Here is a 17,141-nt window from a genome sequence, read left to right on the forward strand (position 1 = left end):
CATTTCCACTCTGGCCATGTGGTGGCGCTGAACTGCCACAGCAGTACTCATTTCCTTCAAGGGCTGATAGCTCCCTGCCTGCCTCTGCCAGTAGTGGCCAGTGGTGTGCTGATTCATGTTGCATTACCAGTTCTCCTCCCTCCCACCCCACCCCCCAAAAAAAGGGCGCCAAGCCTTGATTCTATAGCACCTATTCTGAGGTATAGCTGCTCCCACCATGCTACGGCTGATTTTAAGCTGATGGCACTGAAGGTGCAGCTGGTTAGCCGAGCACCACCACCAGACAGTGGGCCGCTTACCTTAAGGGCACAGAGAGTGGTCAGATGCAGTAAAATCATTAGGAAGGAGAGAGCTCTGAAAATTTATCACCGTTTTTTTTGGGGGGGCGGGGGGAAGGTTTTTGTTATAGGGTGTGTGTGCTCACCAGGAAGACAGAGAGAGGAGAGAGAGAACATGAGAAATCACACACCCCCCCCCAAGGGAATGGCCACACTGCAATCCCTTCTCCTTTCTCCTCTTGGGATCTTGGGCACACATGCACACATGTCCTGCGTGAGTTTAGTCACCGGGTCTGGGACTTGAACCGCGGTTGACTACATGTGAGTCGAGCAACATAGCCATTATGCCAACTGATGGTCCTCACCTTCATTTTAATGTAACTTACACAATTAATTTAATAATGGCTGTTTTTTAACAATTGGCTTACAACAAAATTCCTAGAAATGGGATACTTGGCTTTTCTGAACCAGGACAGGCCAGCTCTAGCTCACCACTAACCAAGCCTTTAAGCCGCTTCAGAGGGCAACATCCTTCTTATGACACTGGCCAGAGGGACACAGCCTCGAAGGTGCTGCTGGTTATTGAACATCCTTTGGAACGTTGGGGAGGAGGTGGGGAAAGGGCCCTCTAGGCAGGCTTCTATAGTGGAACTGAATTCAAGTCTTCTTCCTTCTCCTTCGCTCCATTACATAGAGGCTCAGGACGATGAAAGAGTCAGTAAAAAATACAAAAAAGGCGAAAGAGGGAAAAGATCCCACTCCCTGAGGAGGAGAAGGCATCAAACACAGGAGTAGGACCACAGTCCTGGAGAGGTGGGGAGGGGCTGAGGCAGACACAGCCACTTGCCCTCTGCTCCTATTCCTCAGTTTAAGAAAAGCAGACATAGCACAGTGAGACTGGGGCCTTTATTGGTCAGACCAGTGTGTCTAGTAGCTTAGGTGGAGCATGCCTTTGTGCTGGCTCCCAGTTGCCCTCTCCTAGGAGTTCAGGACTCAGACCACGAGAGAGAAGTGTCCAGGCAGGGGTGGGAGGAGAGCCAAGATAAAACATACAGGGCTGGGGCCTAAAAGGGGCTCAAAGTGACGAAGGAAATGTGGGGGTGCTAGTCCATCCACATAAAGTGTCCTTTGGGGCGAAGGGGAGCTGTTTCACCAGCAGGCCCTTCTATACTTGCCAGGAATGGGAGGGCTCAGAGGAAAGCTTCCCCTAGAGATTCCCTACTGTGCCCTTCGGGCCATCAGCATCTCCCGGATATTGTCTTCGGCTTCCTTAACACTCCGTTCCAGGTAGGATTTTTTCTGCTGCAATATGAGAAAGAAACAAGCTTGAGCACCAGGGTCAACAGGCCACGTTGGCAGATCCAACTTTTATTCCCAATTACCGCTGCTCAGTGATGAGGAACTTTCAGGTGCATACACCTGCCCCCAGCACTGCCCCATGCAGGGCTGCAGGGGGATCTCTTGGTACCGGAAACAGAGTGCTCTGTGGAATCCAGGCAGCAGCACTGTTCCCAACAAGGAAGTAGATTCTAAAAACAGGCGTCTCGGTCCATGAAGTTACACCAGACAAAGGCCAGGAAATTCCAGGACAAAGCTCCTGCCCTGTTACAGACTGTCTCCCCTCAAGGTTTTCCAGGGCCTGGGCCAGATGCCTGGAGCCACCACTGCTGCAGAATGGACAGTGCATGCCGCACAGACTACCGGCTGCTGGGAGCGCCGCGCCGTCCGCCGCACGTCTCACTGCGGCAGATGAGTCAGGGTGAAACCTGCTTTTCTAATGAAACTGCCGCCTGCCAGGAACCCAGGATCGTGGCACACTGAATCAAACAAATCTTTGGGAAGTTTCCCAAAGAAGTTTCCCTTCTATCCCATCTGGACCCTAAATCTAACATCTCAACTTTCAGAAGCCACATCTGGACCAGTATTATAACCGATTAGTCAGAGGAAATGATGTCTGTACATTATTTGCCCTGTGCTCACCCAAGAAGTATGGCTGTATCACTGAGGACAGAGTTGTGGCTGTGTTCCCACTCAACAGACACAAAATGAAGGCTCCTGAGCAACGCTATTCAAGTCCTGAGGGAATACTCAAAGTTATCCCGAGGGGGGAATGTGGCTAGGGGGCACATGGCTGAGCTGCTGGAGCCCTTTGCTCTCTCACCCCACCCCTTCCCTCACAGGAAGAGGTTGGGGCAGAGGGCAGGTAGGCCCCTCATCACTGTGTTTCAAGTGGCACCAGCTCTCGGGGAACTGATCCAACCACTGAGACAGGAAGATGGAAATGAATGCCCTGTAGAGGGCTCTCTGGACCTCTATATATTCCTGCCTCTAGCTTCTCCCGCCCTCTGCCCAGATATTTATTAAATGATATATTTACAGGATTTTACCTATAGGAACCAAATATGACAAACAAATCTTCATGGATTCCTTTGTGAACCTCTGATTTCATCCTAACTTCGAATTTCCTTAAGCCTAGAAAGAGCCCTCTTCTTATCTCCCATCCATCCAACCTGCACACAATTCCCTACACACCACCACAGGAGTCCCATTAAAACTCACAGTGACCATGGTAACAATGAAATAGCATACACGCACATTGTTGCTAAGGAATTCTGTTTCACCACACTGCTAAACCTGATCCAGTTCTATCACTGTGAAAGCCAAGTGGGAACTTAAACTTCCATTGATAAACAACCCTTAGACTTGAGTAGAAAAGAAAAGGTAACTACTACTAATTCCTGACATACCTTTGAAGAACACCAGCCTCTGCACTGGGTGTTGCACAGAAGGGGGCAGTCACTAGTGGGCGCCATGCACCAGCTGAGCACCCACAGGAAGCCACGGTAAAGGCGAGCAGAGCAGCAGGGTTCTCCCCTGCAGTGACTCACCAGTGCACAGGGACCAGGCCTGATGTACCCTCTCTGCCAACTCACTCTGCCACAGCCGGAAAGCCATAACCCCGGAACATCAGCATGAGCTTTGCTGCCAGGCCTCTGCCAAGTACAGGTTGTGATTTTCACCTTTAGGAATTCATTTCATTAACATCTCTTCCTTCTTTTTTCTACTTTCATAAATTTTACTATCACAGATTATCTAAGTTGTCAAGTTTTTAAAAATAATGTAAATGAGCTTAACCCACCTTTAAATCTTTCATTAATTTAAACAAACTGAATGAACATTTCTCTTAAAAAAGTTAATTCCTACAGAAGGGAGACCCTTACCATAGTGGGACCTGTTTTCTAACCATTTTTCAATAGTTCCTGTCTCATCCCCAAGCACGTCTAAACCTACTGTGAGTTGGATTGTATCTCATAAAAAGGTAGGTTAGAGTTCTAATTCCTGGTACCTGTGAATGTGACCTTATTTGGGAACAGAGTCTAGACAGATGTACTCAAGTTAAGATGAAGTCACACTGGATCAGAGTGGGCCCTAAATCTGATGATGAGTGTCCCCACAGGAAGGCCATGTGAAGACACACAGGACACAGAGGGAGATCACCAGGTGGTGATGGAGGCAGAGATCAGAGTGATGGGGCTTTTTCAAACTGGGAATGTCAAAGATGGTTTGCAATCACTAGAAGCCAGAAGAGGCAAGGAAAGATTCTTCCCTAGAGCATTCGGAGGGAGCATGGCTTTGTAACACCTTGATTTTGGACTTCTGCTGTTGTAAGTCACCCAGTGTGGTAGTTTTATGTAGCTAGGAAATCAACACAGTACCTGAAATAAGGAATGTCCCTGAAGACATCTATCTCCAGGCTTTTCTGGACACAAAGGACTCTATCCTACTATAATTCTGACCGCTGAATTACAGGGTCTAGGTAAGTGCCCCTAAAAGTTTGAGGGAGGGGGTCTTTAAGAAGTTCATGGAAAGTGGACATTATGGAAAACCATGCCTGGATTTTGAAATTTCTTTTTTCCTTTATTTTTTTTTCCGTTTTGCTATAGAGTATGTGTGCTGAAAAGAGACAGAGGTGAGAAAGTACTTCCCAGGGGGAAATGGCCTTACTGAAATCCCTTCTCTTAGGATTCTGACACACACGCCTGATGTTTTTCAAGCTGCTAGGTCTAAGACACGAATTACCAAGTCAGTCATGTGTAATCCAGCTGCCTTAACCACCAAGCCACTAGCTGGCCCTGGATTTAGAAAATTTTTTCCACCAAAATAAACTTATATTTTAATTTCATTTTCCCATGAAATTTCATTAGTCCTTTGTTATATGTCAGGATCATACTTATTCCCAAAATAACCATGGTAGAACTGAGCCAAATACAAATTAGGCTGTCAGGGTAAAGAAAAATTAAGGAACCAATGATTAAGTCAAACCTTTTCTTCCTATTAGTCAAAGCAGAAAGTCTAGGGACCCCAGTCTTCCTCATTTCTATTAATGACAGCTCTATCCCATGACTGCTTAAGACAACAATTTGTATCATCCCTGAATCTTCCTTTTTTCACACCCAACATCTGGCCAAACAAAACTTGTTAGCACTGTCTCAAAATGTATCCACAATCTGTCCTAAATGAATAGCCTCTAAGGGGTCTCATTTCTTCTATCCTTGACCTTTCCTCTTTCAATTTCTTCTCCACAGTGGCCAGAGTCATCTCTGAACACTTTAGTGCTCTGATGGCTTCCTATCTTACTCAGAATGAAAAGTAAAAAGTCTTTTTCTTTTAAGTCTGTCTGGGCTGCCATAACAAAATGTAGTGCACTGGGTAGCTTGTAAACAACATAAGTTTAATACAGTTCTGGAGGCTGAAAAGTCCAAAATCAAGAGAGATTCAGTGTCTGGCAAGAACCCACTTTCTGGTGTGTAGATGGCACTTTTATACCTGTGTTCTCACATGGTAGAGGACAAATGAGTTTCATTTCTAAAAATGGGGGAAAATGGGATCCATAGACTTTTTTGTTTGACTAATAGTTTTGTTTTGTTTTGCCATAGGATGTATGAACTCACCAGAGACACAGAGAGGGGGAAAGTTGAGAAATCATCCCCTGGGGGTATGGCCATGCCACAGTCCCTTCTCCTCCATTCTCCTCTCAGAATTTTGGGCACACACGTATACAGTGCACTCAGCACGTTTCACAAGCCATCAGGTCCAGACTCAGACCACAGTCAGCCATGTGCGAATCCAGCACCTTAACCATCAAGCCATCTGCTAACACATGACTAATTGTTTTAGGAGTAAGTTTTAATAGTTTAGAGGGGTAAAGGAAGAAGAGGTTTAACCTAATCATTAGTTCATTAATTTTCTTCATCTTCTTTGACAGTCTAATTCATATTTGGGTAAATTCTACCATGGTTATTTTTGGGTTAAATATGATCCCAGCATATAAACTTTTAGGGACACTTACCTGAGCCTCTGCAAGTCAATGTGGTCAGAGTTATGCAAGACAGTATCTCCTGGATGCAGAGGAGCCTTGGGATAGATTGTCTCTGGGGAACATCCCTCTGTCAAGCTATGCTGTGCTCCTCTGGAAGGGCACTAATCCCATGCATGATGGCTCTGCCCTGTGACTTGAACTGCACAGTCGGCCATGTAGGATCCAGAGATTTTCTGCCCTAGAGATCCATATTACTTGCTTCCTTCCTCCCCTCAAGCCTTTTTTTATTTTCATTTTTTAATTTTTGCAAGAGGGCATACATATGTGCTCACAGGAGACAGAGAGAAAGTGGGAAAGCATCCCCTGGGGGTGATGACCACACTGTAATCCCTTCTCCTCCATTCTCCTTTGGGGATTCTAGGCACACATACACATGCACCTGGTGTGTTTTTCAAATTGCCAGGTTCAAATTTGAACTGTACCATGTGGGATCCAGAGCCTTAACCTCCACATCACCAGTGGGCTCCTCTTCTGACCTTTCCTTACCTAACCAGGCCTCCTGACCACATGCTACCTTATGCTCCCTATTCTTAAGCTGATTCCTCTCTATAGCATTGATCACCACCTGAAACAGTAATCCTCTGGCCTACCTATAAGAAGGAAAGGTTCCACGAGTACAGGACTTTGTCCTGTCCCCTGATAACAGTGCTAGTGTCTAGAAGAATGACTAGTACATAAAAGGAATTTGACATTTGAATAAAGTATAGTTATTGTGGGAAACGATGCCTTATTAATTTACTTGTGTATACTCTCTGCTCATTTTTAGTTTTCCCTTCCAGCTTGAATAAATGAACATCTACCAAAGTAAGCAAGGGTATGATACTGATCATTTTCCTTCAAGGTGGTTTTCTGGTTTGGCACTGCCCTTAAAAGCCTCTACCTCTGAATATACACAGATTTACAATTCAAACCTCAAAGACCTAGATGGGTCATCAAAACCTTGGTCACAGACAGAACAGGTACTAAGGGTAAGACCTATGTTTTACCAGGCCAACTTGTAAAATGGTAAAACAAATTATCCCCACTTCCCATGTTCTGGAGTCTGAAATCCTTGAAAAATGCTCTGATATCCAGGGCTGGAGTAAGCTGCTTGGATCAGCAACTGCTTTTCCAGGAGGCATTCGGAACCCACGCCTTCCACCAGCAGGCCTGGGAGAGCATTTGCTGACCTAGCTACAGCATCCCTCTTGCTGAGCAATTTCCCTCTGAACCCTTTCCCTGGGAAATTGTCTAGTGACAACAAACCACAAGGCTCTGGGTGCAGTGGCATAGTTGTAGGGCCTTGTCCTGCTGAGAAATTCGGAGATTTCCTGTGGGGCTCAGCATGGCCAGGGCAATGACACTGCTGGAGTTATTGCTCATATCGGTCCAAAGTTGTTCTTTCTGGGAGTCAGACTGAGGGGCTGGTGTTTTATTCTCATCCTCTCATGAAGGAAAAGAGACTCAAGTCTCTAGAGCTTTTCTGACATGACACAATCTCAGACTCCTGAGGTAATTCATCTTGTGACGCTCTCTCTGTAGACTTCTTCTTTTCTTAGGAACTTGGTCTTCAGCTCTTCTCTTTTCCTGGGTCATGCCTTGGGGCACAGACAAGAGTCTTATCCTCTCTGATCCTACATTTTCCCATTTGTAAAATAAAGACTTAGACAATATCTGTGTGTCCCTCCCCTCTCCACTCACACTCCTTGTGATTTTTCCTTGGCCACAGAATCCTTTCTCCAAATAAACTTCTCTTGAAAGCTATAAACAACAAAGAAAGGTAAAATGGAGGTCAGGGAAAAGGGGAGGCATGGAAGATAGAAGTAGTGCTCTGGCCTGCTCCCTGCCTCCAATCCAGGAGCCATAGACAAGGTAGTCTTCGGTTTCCTCCGGTCCCTGATGTTCTGTGAGATCTATGTCCTCAGAAAACCCCTGCTCTGAGGCCCTATTTCCAACCCTAAGTTTGCCATACCCTGGCCACTGAAACTTGCTGTTTCAAATACCCTAAAATACTCTGAGGTGATGGAGAAGCTAATTACCCTGACTTGACCATTACATATTGTATACATGTATTGAATTATCACACTGTACCCCACAAATACACACAATAACTTTAAGTCCATTAAGAATATTTCCAAAAGCACACAAACAGATGGTAGGCTGCATCTGGCCAGCAGGCTACAGGTTGCCAATTTCTGTTTTCTTTTTTGAAAGTTTATTTATATATTTCCTTTAAGAGAGAGACCGAGGTGGGTTGGGAGGTGCGTTACCCCTAAAAGGGTCTTCACATGCAATCCTCCCCTGAGTCTTGCAGGCGGTCAGCAGCATCACTGCGCATCAGGCATGTTCAGCTAGCTCAGGGACATGAACATGCCACCTCCTCATTGGTCTCCAGAACTGCGCAGCAGGGTCCCTACTGCCTGAGCCAAATCTCTGTTCTTAAAAATAATGGAGATGCCCCGTTGGTGGCATAGAAGACAGACATGAGCTTATGAGGCTGACCTACATGGGAAGGTTCTAGGTTCACATTCGGAGACCTCCCTGAGTACCCTGGGCACCCATGTACCATGATCTAGGGCTGGCTAAAATTGGAGGTGGATCGCAGGGTCAAGGTCCTCTTGGGGGTGCACTCTCTCATGGAATTAATAGACTGAAAAAAAAGAAAAAAAAAAAAAAAAAATCATGGGCCCTCTGGGGCCAGCAGGTGATGTGGTGGTTAAGGCACTAGACTCCTACATGGCCAACTGCTATTCAAGTCCTGGACCTGGTGGCTCGCTCAAACTCGATTGCTCGCTCGCTCTCTCTCTCTCTCTCCCTCTCTCTCTCTCTGGTAAGCACACGTGCCCTACAGCAAATTAAAAAATAATAATAAGTAAAATTAAATAAATAATTCTTTGAAAAACAAACATACATATTGGATGTCAAACCCCTACTTAAGGTGTTTAAAACAAATGCAAGTGATTTATACTCCCTCCTAGCCTCCCACCTTCCACATCTCAATGAACAGTATTACATAAAAATTTAAGGCATTTAGATCTCATATGGCTGACAGTATCCCATGGATTAGTGCTTAAGGTAGCTGGATCCCACATGGCCAAACATGTAGTTCAAATGCCAGCCCTAGTAGCTTAAAAAACATGTATGTATGTATGTGTGCACCAATCCTGACAGGATGGAGAAACAGAGAAGGGGCTGCAGCAAGACCACACCTTATTGGGGAGTGCTTTCTGGTGAGCTCACACAAATTCTGGCAAATATTTTTTTTAAAACTGTAGGCCAGGCACAGTCAGGCATTCCAGTAGTCCCGGCCGCTTGGGAATGTTCCAAGTTCAAGGTCAGCCTAGGTAACATAACAATATTCTGTTTTATTTTTTTGTAGAGGTTTTTGCTATAGGGCATGTGTACCTGCCAGAAAGACAGAGAGAGACAGAGAGACAGAAAGTGAGAAATCACCCACCCCCAGGGGGAAAGCCATGCCACAATCCCTTTTCCTCCATTCTCCTCTCAGGATCTTGGGCATGCACGCACATGTGCCCGGCATGAATTTAAGCTACCGGGTCAGGGACTCGAATGAGGTCAACTACATGGGAGTCCAGCGACAGCCATTATGCCAACTGCTGGTCCCTCCTCTTGGGTTTTTTTTTTTTTTTTTTTTTGGGTATACATGCAGATGTGTCCAACATGATTTCAAGCCGCCAGATCAAAGACTCAAACCATGCTGTCAGCTACATAGGATCCACCCACTTTAACCTCCATGCTACCTGCTGGCTCAAGACTCTTGGGAACTTTTCTCCTAAAGAAAAAAAATACAGTGGCTGAATGGTGGCACTGTGCTCAAAGCTGACCCACACAAGAAGGATACAGGTTAGTACCCAGACACCCTTACACCAGGCACACCTGTGTCCATGACCCAGAGCTGGCTGAAGTGGGGGGGAGGGTAGATCATGGTGTCAAGACCCTGTTGGGGATGCTGTCTCTCTGGCTTGGTCTCTCTCATGAAAGAAAAAGAAATAATAAACTTAAAAATAAAAAGAAACAAAGATAATTAGGAGGGACCAGCAGATGGCGTGATGGTTAAGGTGCTGGATACTCCCACATGGCTGACCACGGGTCCAGTCCTGGACCTGGTGGCTTGCTTTCTCTCTCTCTCTCTGTGTGTGTGGGTGTCTGGTCAAATTAACACAAATGAATTAATAAATAAAATTAAATAAATAATTATTTTTAAAAATTACACACACACACACCCACACACAAAAAAAAAATAGTAATTGGGAGCCATTGCTTTGGACTAATTTTCTGTGCTAGGTCCCAGCAGACCAGGCTAAAAATCAAAGTGGAATCACTCATGTCTCCATGTCACCAAGTTAAAACTAAGTTACTATCTGACTTTCTGAGAAACTGGAGAGAGGTAATAGCTGGTTTTCCAAATAGGCAAGTTTCAATCAGCATGATAATGAAGTTCCCTGTTTTGTTTGCTTAAAAAATATGTTTACTTCGAAATATTTTAAGCAAAGTGTTTAAAAAGAACCCACCATATGCAAGCCACCAGGTCCGAGACACAAACAGTGGTGGGGCCATGTGGGAATCCAGTGCCTTTAACCACCACACCACCTGCCAGCCTGGAAGTTCCCTGTTTTAATCCTTACCCAACAGTAACTTGAGCCAGTTGGTGGCCTGGTTAGGGCGGCTGGATCCCATATGGCCCACAGCATGGTTCGAGCCCCAGACTCAGCAGCCTGAAAAACATGGAGGGCAATGTGTGTGTGTGTGCCCAAAAACCACAAGAGAAGAATGGAGAAGGAATTGCTATGTGGCCATCCTCCCTGGGGGATATTTCCTCAATATCCCTCTGTCTTGAATACATGCGCCCTATAGCAAAAAACAAATTTTTTTAATCTGAAAACTAACAGAAAAGTAACCTGAAGTTAATTTATCAGTGATTTTCCTACTGTTCTGTCTCCCTGTCCCTGCCTTACAAGGAAAGTAACTGGGACCAGCAGTTAGCGTAACGGCTATGTCGCTGGACTCCCACGTAGTCAACTGCAGTTCGTGTCCCGAACCCGGTGGCTTAAAACTCACGGCGGGCGCGTGTGCGTGCGTGCCCAAGATCCCGAGAGGAGAATGAAGGAGAAGGGACTGCGGCGTGACCATCCCCCCTGGGGGGTGATTTCTCGCTTTCTGTCTCTATGTCTCTCTCTGTCTGTCTGGCGAGCACACGCACCCTGTAGCAAAAAACCTCTCCAAAAAAAAAAAAAAAAAGTAACTGAAATGACTGATGTGTTTTGCTTCTTTTATTTCTGCTTTATTCGGCCCTGCTCTGTAACCTCCTCTGCTCAATTCGCTGGGACATTTATTTTCTAGAATGAAGTGTTAGCTGAATCTAAAATTGCAAATAAACCCAATTAAGACCTTTAAATCGTTAAAACTTTGTCTTTTTTTTTTTTCCTTATTGAGAGAGAGAGGGGCACCCCCAACAGGGTCTTCACACTGTGATCCAACCCCAGCTTGAGCAAGCCCAGATCATGGGTGTGCATGCATGCCAAGTGTGCTCAGGGAGGTCCTGGGACATGAATCCAAGACCTTTCCCATAAGGGTCCAGTTGCATTACTGCTGCGTCACTGCTTGCATCCCCCCTCCCTTTTAATACAGGGCCTGTCACAATCCTGTAGCCTCAACCTCCCAGAGACACCATGCTTGGCCATAAGGTTGGACCAGGAATTGAACCCAGGTTTCCCACATGGCACCACCCTGTGGAATACAGCATCTTAGCAGCAGGTGCCATCACAGCTGTGCCTGTAGTTTTCTTTTAACAGCACTTATCCAACTTCTAAATTTAAAAATTATAAAAACAAAAACATAGGAGTCATTTCTGTTTCTTTTCTTGTCTTCAAGTCCCACTTCCCCCATCTGATCTATCAGCAAATCTTAATAATTTACCTCCAATTATATTTCCAAACCATTTTCTTCCTATTGTTGGGGGACTCAGAACACCCTAAAATATGACTGTAGGAGATCAGAATATGCCGCCCCAAAATATACTTACTTCTTTGGCATATTTAGAGCTGGTTATTCTGAGAAACTGCAGACATAGGAGTAGCTTGGAAAAGCTGTCTTTTTGTAAAAGAAATTTACATCTACAAAGAAAATCTACACCACTAAAAGTATCTACCTACCAGAAAGAGGACTGCTCAGCTACAACTTTTATTATATGTGAGACTTTCTAACTGCCTGACAAGACAATCTTATTCACCATATACCCTCCCGCAAGTTGTCACCATCTCCCCCCTACCTTCCTTTCTGTAGCTCAAGATACTATATAAATTTCAATCATCTGGCCCTTCCTTGAATTCATTTTGTGGGACTCCCATACACATAATTTAAAATGTTTTTCCTCCTAGTGATCTAAGTCAATTTAATTTGGCACAGCTAGAGAACCTAAGGCAGAGGGAAGTCATTTTCCCCTCTCCTGCACTATCCAGTTCTGCTGTCACCATTCTCATCCAAACCTCCATCATCTCTTGTCTGGATGTCTGTCAAGGATATCTGAACACAAGATCAGTTAGTCTCTAATCACAACCCTCCACTGGATTCCTGTAACACTCAGAACAAATTCCAAACCTTTTAACCTGGGTGATAAGGTTCTACATAAGTTGGTATATGCCAGTCTCATTACCACTATCCTCCTGCTTTCAGTTGCTTAAACAATTCCACCAAACTTATTCCTATCTTAAGACATTTGTACAATCTGTGCCTTCCATCTGGAATGTCCTTCCCTCTAGATATTTTCAAGTGGCTGGTTGTGTTTCATTCAGACCTTAGTTGAAATTTACTTTTTTAGAGAGGTTTTCCCTGATTACTTGACTAAAAGAGATGCCCAGCAATTCTAGAACATCACCTTTTCTACATGCTGGTGTCTTGCTTCTTTCTCAAAAAAAAAAAAAAAAAAATTTTTTTTAATTTGCTATAGAATATGTGTGCTCACCAGAGAGACAAGGGATGAGTGAGAAAGCAAGCTGTCAGGCCCACCACAGTTGGCCATGTGAGAGTCCAATGCCTTAACCATGTTACCTTGCTTATTTCTTGATTGTCTGTATCTCTAAAAGAGTAGTGATCTAGTCTGATTTGATTACTGCTTCAGTCCTAGCACCAAGAGCTGGCACATAATTTAATCAACACTTAATGAGTGACCCAGTATACATTAGGCCCAAAGACCACTGGAACTAGAGCCATGAACAAGTCATGCATTTATTAGTCTCACATAGAGACTAAATTGTTGCAGAGCACAAAGATATCTAACCATCATCGTAATAAGGGCGCCGAGGGATAAGCGCAGACTTTAATGGAAGGACCACTTGATATAATCAAGCATTTTTGAGCTAAGTTCTAGAAGGTGAGTAGGAATTAACTGATAGGTCACAGTGGGGAAGAGAAATTCCAAGCAAATGGAGCAGCATGTGCAAAGGTCAATGGAATACGGCATGTTTGAGAAACTGAATGATGGTTTGTGAAACTGAAGCACAGAGAGAGAGAAAGAAATAAAACAGAGAGCTGAAGCTGGTGCAGTTGAGTCAGATCATGCAGGGTCTTAAGCCATATTAAACTTTTGGTATTTACCTTGAAGGCAATGTCAGAATCACTCTGGCTGAAGCATAAAGAATGAATTACAACAGGACCCTCTCACAGAATGTCCTATGAGTCATGAATGGATAACAGATGTACCCAAGATATCGATCTCTTCAGCCCCTGGAGTGGTTAGGCAGGTTCAGTGGAGCCACGCCCTCCTGAGCGGTTATCTCCACCCTTGAGCAACTCTGTTCAGTTACCTCGATGTACTGTGGACATATAAAATGTTCCAAGTGTTGTGATGTAAAAGATTGGGAAGCACTGGGTTAGAAAACACAAGTATGAATGTATTCTCATTTCACACATTACACAAAATAAATCTTATAAAAAGATAATAATATCTGAGCAGTGGCATTGTAGATGGAGAAGACAGACAGATTTAAGAAATAATCATGAGGGGGACCAGCAGGTGGCATGGTGGTTAAGGCACTGGATACTCCCACGTGGCTGACCACGGTTTGAGTCCCAGACCTGGTGGCTTGCTTTCTCACTTTCCCTCTCTCTCTCTTTCTGTGTCAAATTAAAATAAATGAATGAATAAACTAACTAAATAAATAATTCTCTAAAAAAAAATCATCATCATGAGGAAAATCAACAATAGGACTTCACCCAGTGCTTTGCCATAGCCTCTATTAAGTATCAGAAGTTTAGAGGAGAGGGTTAGAGATACAGGGTCAGAAAGACTCCCAAGGTGCCTGCCTAGCTTGGGCTTGCATACTGGCTAGACAGTATTGCCTTCCACTAAACAAGGAATCTAGAAGAAAGACAGGTTTGAAAGGGAATATTATAAGTTTTATTTTAGACATACTGAGTTTAAGATACCTGAGAGAAATCCAAGCGAGATGTGAAAAAAAATAGCATGGTTCCGAAGTGCATGGAGGAAATCTGGGCTAGAGGTGGAATTTTGCATACATATAGTATGTTTTTTTTTTTTTTGAGAGAGGTTTTTGCTATAGGGCGTTTGCATTCGCCAGACAGAGAGAGACAGAGAGAAAGAAAGCGAGAAATCACCCCCCAGGAGGGATGGCCACGCCGCATTCCTTTCTCCTCTATTCTCCTCTCAGGATCTTGGGCATACACGCCTGGCGTGAGTTTAAGCCACCGAGTCCGGGACTCGAACCGTGGTCAACTATGTGGGAGTCCAACGACATAGCCATTACGCTAACTGCTGGTCCCACATATAGTACTTTGAAGTCATAAAAATGAATGGAATTCCTAGCGGGGAAAAAAAAGAATAAGAGCACTTAGCCTTAAAAAAAGTTAATCAGATATTTAATTTTTAAATTGGAAGAGGAAAAATCAGGAAATAATACTATAGAAGAACAGTTCAGGAGAAAGGATGGAATCAGTAGAAATCACTGGATGTGTTCAAATGGAGCAGTGACAGACAACATTTTAGAAATGGCTGGGGACTGAAGAGGAGAGGGCTGCATCAGATAGCATCTAGGATATCTTCCAATTTCAAGAATTTGATACTTGATGCTAAAACTCCATGAAGAAAAATGAACGAGCATTTTAACTGTCACAGAGGAGGAGCCTCAGGAGCACACGTATGCAATATCAGAACAAATAATTTTACCTTATCTCTTAAGTGTGACACTGGGCTTGTGCAGGTCCATCAGCAGGGTTATAGAAGCATCAGTATAATTTTGCCCAAGGAAATGATTAGAGGGGCTCAAGAAACATAGGAGTTAAGAGAATGTCTTTCAGAGACCATACAATGCCACAGCTGAGAATTCTTTCTGTGTAGTATAAATGTACTAAAGGTATACTAACGCAACAAGTATCTGTTTCAGGAACTGAGTAAAAGAGATCAGGAAAAGAGGCATAGAAAGCATGATCAATTTCACAACCCAGATACCCAACTCTGGGATCTCTGGTTCTTTTCTAAAACAAACAGACAAAAAAACTAAAAATTTACAGCCTCCATAGAACAGGATTCTAAGTTCCATCATATGTAAAAAATAAGTGTATACAGTACATAATAAAGAAACCTTGAGCCCTCCAGGGGGCGTGGTGTTTAAAGTAGCTGGATCCCACGTGGCCAACTGCACGGTTCAAGTCCTGGACCTTGGTGACTTGAAAACATGCCGGCACATGTGCATGTATACCTAAAATCCCAAGAATAGAGAAGAAGGCATGTGGTGACCATCTCCCATGAGGGGTCATTTCTCACTTTCTCTCTTTGTCTCTCTCCATTGATAGCATGGACCCTAAAGCAAATTAAACGAACAAAAACTTCAGAAAAACAAATTTTGCAAAAACATGAAGTTTCTTAATAATACATTATTTTTCTTCTGCTTTTTCAGTATTGAAAAGTCACATATTTGGGCAGCTTCAGTAGTAACACAATGTTCCATGATGCTCGAACCACACAAGAAGGTCCAGGTTTGCATACATAGTATACACATGGTATGTACATGCATGCTCATTATCCTGGCTAGATGAGGCTAGGGGTGGATTGCAGTGTGGGGACTCAATTGGGGATACCCATTCCCCCTCAGAAGAAATGAATGAACAAGCATAAAAATTAAAAAAGGAAAATCACGTATTCATCAATAAGAGGAACTACAGAGCCTACTAAAACTCTACAGGTCTTCCAAATGAGCAAAAAAAATTAAGAAGTTTTAGTTTTACAAGAAAAGCAAGAGAATCAAATCAACAGTGTGTATACAGTGGAGTTTGGCCTGTAGGCATGGTAAAGCGGTAGGTGAATAAGGGTGTGCCCGCTGAGAGAGGAAGTAAGGGCAACACCTTGCATTCTTGGAAGTGGAGGTGTAATTGACTCAACTGTGGGGGCAAAACTAACAAGCAGGTATGTGTGGCAAAAGCCTAAAGTCAATTTGATCCTACTGTGCTTCCTAGTTTCCTCTTAAAAAAAAAAAAAAGGTTAGGGGCCAGCAGGTGGTGTGGTGGTTAAGGCACTGGAGTCCCACATGGCACACCACAGTTCGAGTCCCAGACCTGGCAGGTTGCTTTCTCACTTTCCCTCTCTCTCTCTCTCTCATACTCTGTTTCTCTCTGGTTGAAATGAAATAAATGAATGAATAATGAAGTTAAATAAAATAAAAGAAATTTTTAAAAAAGTTTATTCATTTATTTCTCCTGTGAAAAGAGAGAGAGAAAGAAGCACTCAGAATGGGAACCTCATGTCACAATACATCCTCAGTCTCAGTCGGCCCAGATAATTTGTATGCACATGCTGCCAGGTACGCTCAGGGAGTTCCTAAGACATTAACCTAGGACCTTTCTCTTGTAGATCCATGTCCCAGGACCTCCCCAAGCAAGTCAGGCATGTATGTGCATGCCTATCTTCCAGGCTACTTGAGACCGAGTGTGGATCATGGCATGAGGACACTGTTGGGGCCTCTCTCATGGAAGAAATTAACTTAAAAAAAAAAAAAAAAAAGATAAATAGCCAAATTAAAAATGAGCAAAGTATTTGTATAGATATTTTCCCACAGAAGATACATCAATGGCCAATAACCATACAAAAAGTTGTTCAAAATCATTAACCATGAAAATGCAAATATCACAATGAGGCCTAGCTATGGTAGCACATGCTAGATGCTGCTGCTTGGCGGGTGAAGCCACATGGGTGAGCCAGGAAATGAAACTTAATAAACAAAAGCCAGGCATCGGCCAGCAGGTGGCATGATGGTTGGGGCACTGGATTCCACAAGGCCAACTCTGCATTTCAAGTTCTGGATCCCATAGCTTGAAAAATATCCAGGGACGTGTGCATGAGTACCTAAAATTCTGAGAGGAAAATGGAGAAGGTACTGTGGCATGACCACTGCCCCCCCTGGGGGGAGGGGGATGATTTCTCTTTCATCTCTCTCTAGTGGATGCTCACACTCTAAAGCAAAATCTAGGAAAAA

General features: G+C 43.9%; 1 protein-coding gene across 2 annotated transcripts in view; it reads right to left on the reverse strand.

Annotated features, from left to right (window-relative positions):
• Positions 1-633: 633 nt before the first annotated feature.
• Positions 634-17,141, reverse strand: part of PFDN1 (prefoldin subunit 1) — a 72,862-nt gene continuing 56,354 nt past the window's right edge. Inside the window, exons 4-5 of one of the 2 annotated variants that reach the window (XM_027774830.1) lie at positions 3,167-3,271; positions 634-1,580 (exon numbers count right to left, since the gene is read on the reverse strand). In XM_027774830.1, coding sequence (XP_027630631.1) covers positions 1,497-1,580; positions 3,167-3,271 — 189 coding nt within the window. In that variant the 3' untranslated portion in view covers positions 634-1,496. The remainder of the gene's footprint in view (positions 1,581-3,166; positions 3,272-17,141) is intronic. The other variant, XM_006156197.3, reaches the window with a different exon arrangement.

This window comes from Tupaia chinensis, unplaced genomic scaffold (genome assembly GCF_000334495.1).
Source record: "Tupaia chinensis unplaced genomic scaffold, TupChi_1.0 Scaffold000484_1, whole genome shotgun sequence".
NCBI classification, from domain to species: domain Eukaryota; kingdom Metazoa; phylum Chordata; class Mammalia; order Scandentia; family Tupaiidae; genus Tupaia; species Tupaia belangeri.